The following is a 7,230-nucleotide window of genomic DNA, read 5'->3' as shown; positions in this document are numbered from 1 at the left end:
ACATCGTTGGGCGAAGCGAGTGTCGGAGGGAGGAAGAAGTAGAAGTAGAAGAAGAAGAAGAGGAGGAGGAGCAGGAGGAGGAGGAAGAGGAAGAGGAAGAAGAAGAAGAAGAAGAGGAGGAGGAGGAGGAGGAGGAGGAGGAGGAGGAGGAGGAGAAGGAGAAGGAGGAGGAGGAGGAGGAAGAAGAAGAAGAAAGAGAGGAACATAGGAGGCAGCACAGCGCGCCGTCGGCGCACGCGGCCACCGGAGGTTGACGAGGAAACACGAAGGAACGCGAAGGTGGCCGAACGGGGCCGGCCGGCGGCGAGGTTGGCGGCGAGGTTGCCGGCGAGGCTACGGGCGAGAGCTCGGAGGGGAACGGCGTCGGGACCACGTGACCGTGCCAGCCAATCGGGTGCGTTCAAAACCGGCGTCCGGCACATGGCGACGCGCCGGCTTCGGCATCCGCAGTCGCAGTACGTCGCAGTCAGTCGCAGTGCTAACACGAGCGAGAGGGTAGTTGCACGCGCTTGCCTTCGAGAGGAAAGACCGCGGAGCGAGATCGAGAGCGAGAGAGCGAGAGAAAGAAAGAAAGAAAGAGAGAGAGAAGAGTACGAGAGTGCTGCTTTGGTGGGCCGATAGCAGTAGGAAGGAGAAAGAAGCACGGCCGGCTTCGTCGGAAAGAGGGAGAAAGAAGAAAGGCGTGCGTGTAGACGGAGGGAGAGAGACAGAGAGCGCGTCTCTCGGTCTTGTTTGTCAGTAGTGTGCTTCAGTCGCGCGACGACGCTCTCGTACGATTCGAGTCAGCTTCTACGTTTCGCGGTCGTTAAAAGGAGGAGGAAAGAGATAGAGGAACGCACGCTTTGCTAGAAACGCGCCGATAATCATCGTCATACGACATACGAACGATTTCGATGCGACGAGGAGAAAGACGTTACGCGAACACGTAAAGAAGAAAAAGGATAAACGAACGAACGAATATCGAAGGCGCGTTGCGCACACGACGACGACGAGGACGACGAGGACGACCGGTAGTTGCAGCCGAGAACGCGAACGAACATTTTTCCCTATCTTTTGGAACGGTCGCACGGTGAATCGTTCGAGTATCACGAGCCATTCCTACTCGCCCGTGCTGCTGTTTTTAGTGCGTTGATCGGAGTAAAAAGTAACTTCTCGTTACGAACGAACGAGAAACGAACGGGGGGAGAGAGAGAGAGAGAGGGAGAGAAAGAAAGATAGATAGAGGGAGAGTCGGACGGAGCGCGGTGATAGCGAACGGAAGAGAAGAGCGGAGAAAGGCAAGGAAAAGAAGGGAGGGAAGACAGACTAGCCCGACTACGACGACGACGACGCTCGTTATTTTTGTACGGTGCATCGCTGCTTTTCCCTTTGCTTCCTCTCTTTCGGAGTACGCGCGCGAAACCGTTTTCAAATCTCGTGTCGAGTGAACGCGAACGACGAACGTTTCGATTGGACGGACCAGGGGAGCCGTTCTCAAGATCCGAGGAAAGTGGTGTGTTGGTGCGCGCATCGAGGTGAGCACGTAGAAAATAAAATCGGACATAGGCGTGAGAGACGTTAAGGGAAGAAAGTAAACAGGGAAATTAAGAGGAAACAAAGAGATTTGAAAATGCCGACGAGTCTGTTCAGCGAGATGGATCGCTGTACGAATGGCGGAGGTGCCGGCTCGATCGAGGAACAACGAGCCCTTCAGCTCGCCTTCGAGCTCTCGATGCTCGGGCTCGAAGGCACGCCCGGATGTCCCGGTAGCGGAACCACCACCGTACCCGGTACCAACGCCGATCCCGATCCTCTGCAGACGGCACCTAGCAGCGTCTTCGAGGAAGCCCGCTCCAAAAAGAGCCAGAACATGACCGAGTGCGTGCCGGTGCCCAGTAGCGAGCACGTGGCCGAGATCGTCGGCCGACAAGGTGAGCGTACTCTCGATGATTTCTTTTCGATTCTATCGCGCTTCTTCCTTCTTTTTTATTTTCTTCGCCCGACGTTCCGCTTCCTCGCAAACTCTTATATCCTCGCGATGGAACTCTTTTTCCCAGTCGCTTGCCGTATCCTCGTCCTATCCGATATATTCTGTATCGGCGATAACCGAGAACAGAGCTCCGTTTGTCGAATAACGAAAGCGTACGCTCGATTGGATGTTATTTCCTCTCTCTCTCTCGTTGTCTAGTGCGCGCGCACGTTTAATCCGCCCTTCATTTTCTTCTCCCGCTCGAAATTGTTCTCAAAAAGGAGAAGAAAAGTAGAAATGCTAGAAAATCATGTTACATATTATTGTACGTATGCACTTTGCACACCGCGTCGTGAATTTGCGTTTGCGTCGTCGAACGTCGTCCCTTATCGCTATCTCTCTTTCTCTCTCTTTCTTTTATTCTTTCTTTCTCTTCTTTCCTTCGCATTATTTCGCGGTGTATACCGCGACGATAAACGAAGCGTGAGAAGCAATAACTCGGTACTATTTTTACAATCGACCATTAGCGAAACCGTCACGACTCCTCGCCATTTCGAAGCGATTTTGAAACATTGTTTTCGTAGCTGGAAAAGTCCATTTAGGCTCGAAGAGAAAATTAAAAGGAGTAATCCTAAATGAAAGTAGAGCTGACAAAATTCGACGCTCCCGTTCCCTAGAGTCGTTTTCGTTGTAGTCGAGAAATGAAGTCGGAAGACGAAGGAAAAAAGGGAATATGGAAAAGGGAAACGGAAAATGTGGCTGCACGTCGATATATGCGACGCGATGCGCCATGGACGACGGTTCATTGGCCACGAGGAGTCGTCGTAGTGTGGTACGCGCGCTAGAACGCAACGCACCGCGGGAAACTCGATACCGAGTAAACGTCGCCGATTAAAGCCAATTTACGTTCGAACGAGCGAAATTCCCTCGTTCTCCTCGAGAGAGAGAGAGAGGGAGAGCTTCCCAACCTTCTCTCTCTTTAACTTTGTCCTAGGTCGTGCTGTTCCTCTCTCTCTCTCTCTCTCTCTCTTTCGCGCGCGCGCGTTTTAAACTTTAAACTCGAGGCTTCGAGAGACGAAAATTTCACTCTAGGTAAGATATCGTGGGAAAGGATGATCGTTTTAGAAAGAAAAAGAAAGAAAAAAGAGAGTGCATGGCGAAGGTGCACGCGCGCGCGCGCGTGCGCGTTCACGTACAACCTTCACTCGCTTCGCCCTGTCGTAGGTCGCGGATCGTCTCTCTCGACCTTCGAATAAGACGACGAATCGTCGATCCTTTCGTTTCGATTCTTTCTCTTTGTCGATTGTGCATGTCTCTCTCTCTCTCTCTCTCTCTCTCGCTCGCTCGCTCGCTCTATCATTCTTCTTTATTCTTTATCGTTTATCTCGCTTTTACGTCTCGATCGTAGCCTCGAACGATACACATTGCTCGCGCGTCTCATAAATAAAGAAGTCTCGTGTTCTGCGTCCGCGACGTCCGACGACGCGTCCGAAAGAGAGAGATAGAGAGTCTCAGGCAGTAGCCTTGACGCAGCTCGGTGGCAATGCTTTTGCTCGGCGTTGCCGACTTTACCTCTCTTCTTCTCCGATCCGTTTCAGGATATTTCAGGTTCGCGAGCAGCTCTCCGCTACGCGACGCTCTCTTCTTTCTCTTTCTCTCTCTCTCTCTCTCTTTATCCTTCGTTCATCGACCGGTGGTGTCCTGTCTCTACCCTACGGTCTTTCCCCAAGGCCGCTTCCGAGAAAGGTGCCAGGTGTAGGTGCGCTTTGTTCGGATCGTACATAACCGTTTATACATAGATACTACGTGACTACATACGTATGTACTCTGGCGAGACGATTTAAAGCATCTTTATCGGATCGTTTCTCCTTCTCTCCCTGTCCCTGTCTCCGTCTCTCTTTTCGTCATTTATAACGAAAATATCGACTGCCTACGATCGTCTCTCCGCAGGTTTTTATCATACTTTCTCTCTCTTACGACGCGTAGGCGCAAACGAAGCGGAAGTATCGATAGAATCAAAGCAATGGCTCTCTCGCTCGCCGTGAATTTACGATCTTGCGATATTTTGCGAAACACGTTCGACGGTCTCGGCGCGGAGCGTTTTGCTCGAAAGAAAAAGGAAAAAGCGATAAAGACACCGTGGGCAAAATGCATCGAGGAAAGAGGCCGGCCTGCCCTCTCGGATCGTTCGAACGAGTAAGCGAAGCGAGCTGTAAGATATCGAGTTCGAATCCGAGTTTGAAATTATTTTCCCTTTTATTTCGAGCGTACGATCGTTACCGCGCCGTGTTTGTCCTTCGAAAGGATCGTCGAGGACGATCGATGTTGTGAAATCTTGAAACGGTACGTTGAGAACTTCTTCAATGAAAACGAACTTTTCGACCTTTGGGTTTTCTCGGTTTATCGTAGATACGGTCGAGCGATCGATCGATTCCGTTTACTCCGAGACGTCTTGCTCCGTCCTATCGTTCCAGGACGGAAAAGGAAATGGGAGAAGGGACGAGCGTAACGCGATTTATACGACTCGTGTATACTCGCGATTAGAACAGACGGGTGTCTAGTTCTACTAGAAAGCCCGAAGCCGATCGCGCGTGCCGACGATCGATCGACTCTACGTACGACTACACGCCGATAGAAACCGTTTCAAGAGCCGTCGTCACGGACGATTTAAATCGTATCGCTCGACGCGATGCGTTTATCGGAGTTCGTGCCGCGCTGCGCCTTTGATTTTCTTTATTTTCTTTCGCGAACGTTTGAAAGAAGGAAAAGACGAATTTATCTATCCAACGCGTATGTACGAGGAGGTGTCACCGTTTCGATCGATCAGCGATCGCGCGATAGACGTATCGTTGAAATTATCAATCGGCGAGAAGAACGACGTCCGAGGATGAAAAAGCGAACGAACGACGAAGCGAAAGCTCGCTCGAACGTAGGAGGAAGCGGCGTAGGTTACACGCGGGGAGTGCTAATATCGAGCGTGCAATAACATCGTCGTGGATCGTCGTAGCAGGCAGTAGGAACGGTGTCATGCCGATCGCGCTTTAAATTCAGGCCTCGTTGCGATTCGCGTACGTGCTTATCGTCCCTTCCGTTCTCCCTTGGCTCTTTGTACCGCTCTCTCTTTCTCTCGGTACCGTGAGTTGAGAGTCACTGCCACGGTCGTGCGACCGAATCACGCGAGCGAGACGGAGGGAAAGAAGGGGACTTACGACGCTACGTAGCGAGAGTGTGGAACGCGAAGATCGTCTCCGTCTCTCTCTCTCTCTCTCTCCTCTCTCTCTCTCTCACGACGTCTTCCTTTTATTTCGGGACGATTACGCGTCACGAAGATGCACCGTGCGCCACGGCTCTCGAAAGATTCGTCCGTTCGAGGACCGAGCGGATTCCTCTTGAACGATTACGTTGTCTTACCTCGACGTCTAAACTCTAACATTTAACGAAAGCAACGCTTTGAATGTCGCTGTTAGGAATCGATGCAAATTTCGAACCTTAAGTATTTTATTCTTCCGGAGACGTTTCGAAACGCATTGGTACGCGTTAAAGATTCTTCTTCGTATCGCACGCCGCTCGCTTTCTGCTTCTCCTCCTTTTTCTAACAACCGGTTAACGTACCTTCCGGAAAGAACGAACTTTCTCAGCTGGCCGTAGAGGCGCGCGCGCGCAACAGAGAGCACCCTTCTCGCGTCAGCGCCGGGAGAGGAAACCGGGGTTGCGCATTTGCATGCGCAACGCGCACCGAAGCCCGTTTTCTCTCTCTCTCTCTCTCTCTCTCTCTCTCTCTCTCTCTCTATCTTTCGAACGGCGCGGCGTATTGTGTCTCGTAGATCGGGACGCGAGCTTTTTTCTCATTCAGTCGCGCGCGAGCGCGCGCATTCTGGCCGCCTCGAAACCAGTTTAACATACCTAGCCATGAATCATTCCCATAACTCGAGAGTCCATGGACTCGCGTGGCCGAATAGCGGCTCCGACTTGTACTCGTATATGTGGCTATAGTTGCATATCTCTCTCTCTCTCTCTCTCTCTCTCTTTGCTTTGTACTTTGCTTTTGCATCTCCGTGCGTCTTTCTTTCTCTCGGAAGTTCGATCGAGCGCGAGAAGATGACAATTTTCTCTTGAACGCGACCGCGTCGATCCAATAACGACGTCTAATGAGTTTGATACGCCGTTCCATTATGAGGATGTAGCTATTTGTTAAGCATTTTCGCTCGATCGTTCTCTCTGTCTTGCTCCGACTCGTATCTCGTATAGTAGTATCTAGCGGAGCGAGAGAGAGAAGGAGTGTGTCGCTCTACTCTCTCTCTCTCTCTCTCTCTCTCTCTCTCTCTCGCTCGCTCGCTCGCTCGCTCTCTCTCGGTCTCGTGGACCGGAAGCTGTAATGAACGCCTCCGTCGACGGACTCTCGTCGCCTCGCGCGTTCGTCGCGTCGTGCTCGACGATGACGTTACTTTGGAAACATCACGGCTGGTTATCCAGGTCGTTAGCTCGTGCACCGCGTGACTCTTCGAGGGACCGATTTGCGAGGGGGAATAAAAAAATTGCTTCGTAATTATAACTTCCACGAATTACGATCTTACGGTTGCGATCGAAGTCGACCATGTAACTCTGTCGGAAAAGGCAACGGATAGAGCACGAACAAAGTAAAGGAGGAATACAGTATTCGCCTCGTCGTCGTATCTCTCGGTAAGGTTGACCGTTCTATTTCCAGCATAGAAACGAAGGATGTATGTCGTTCCTCTATAGAAGAGAAAGAGCGAAAGAGAGCGTGTCAACGGACCCACGGCGACCCTTCGTCGTCGTTAACGCGACTCCGTGAAAAGCAGAAAAGAAAAGAGAGACCGTTCTACTCCTCCTCTTCCTTTACGGATCTTTTACGACTAGCGTATACGAGGTCAAGGCGTTCGGCCTTCGTGGAGCGCCCTATGAAACTTTTCCCCTCCCTTTGCCTCTCCCAAACTGCGGAATCTTTCGTCCAAGAAAATTGAAACTCTCGATTCTCGAGCGCTACTTTTTCTATTCGTCGAAAATCGCGATAAAATGCGGCATATGCCGGCGTACGAATTTCTCTTTTTCTCCTTGACGATCTCGATACGATTCTCGAACGGATAATCGAGTAAAGACGATAAGCAGTAAAAATAGTATTTAATTGGAACGTCGAGTTCTCTCGTATCTCGATCACCTGGCATTTGCTCGACAGATGGACTCTCGTCGAGCGACCCTTCGCTTCCCCTCCTCGCGCATTTATAGTGATTCCGAGCTGGTCTCGTCGCGCTATTAGATCGAAC

At 51.2% G+C, this 7,230-nt stretch overlaps 1 protein-coding gene across 1 annotated transcript in view; it reads left to right on the top strand.

The window, feature by feature from the left end:
* The first annotated feature begins 202 nt into the window (after nt 1–202).
* Nucleotides 203–7,230, top strand: part of LOC127071953 (RNA-binding protein MEX3D) — a 64,659-nt gene continuing 57,631 nt past the window's right edge. The window contains exon 1 of the mRNA XM_051011835.1: nt 203–1,910. Within this exon, the coding sequence (XP_050867792.1) occupies nt 1,610–1,910 (301 nt within the window). The 5' untranslated portion in view covers nt 203–1,609. The remainder of the gene's footprint in view (nt 1,911–7,230) is intronic.

The sequence above is a fragment of the Vespula vulgaris genome, chromosome 1 (genome assembly GCF_905475345.1).
Source record: "Vespula vulgaris chromosome 1, iyVesVulg1.1, whole genome shotgun sequence".
NCBI classification, from domain to species: domain Eukaryota; kingdom Metazoa; phylum Arthropoda; class Insecta; order Hymenoptera; family Vespidae; genus Vespula; species Vespula vulgaris.
The sequence above is the reverse complement of the archived record's forward strand: the minus strand, read 5'-3'. Positions and strand labels throughout refer to the sequence as shown.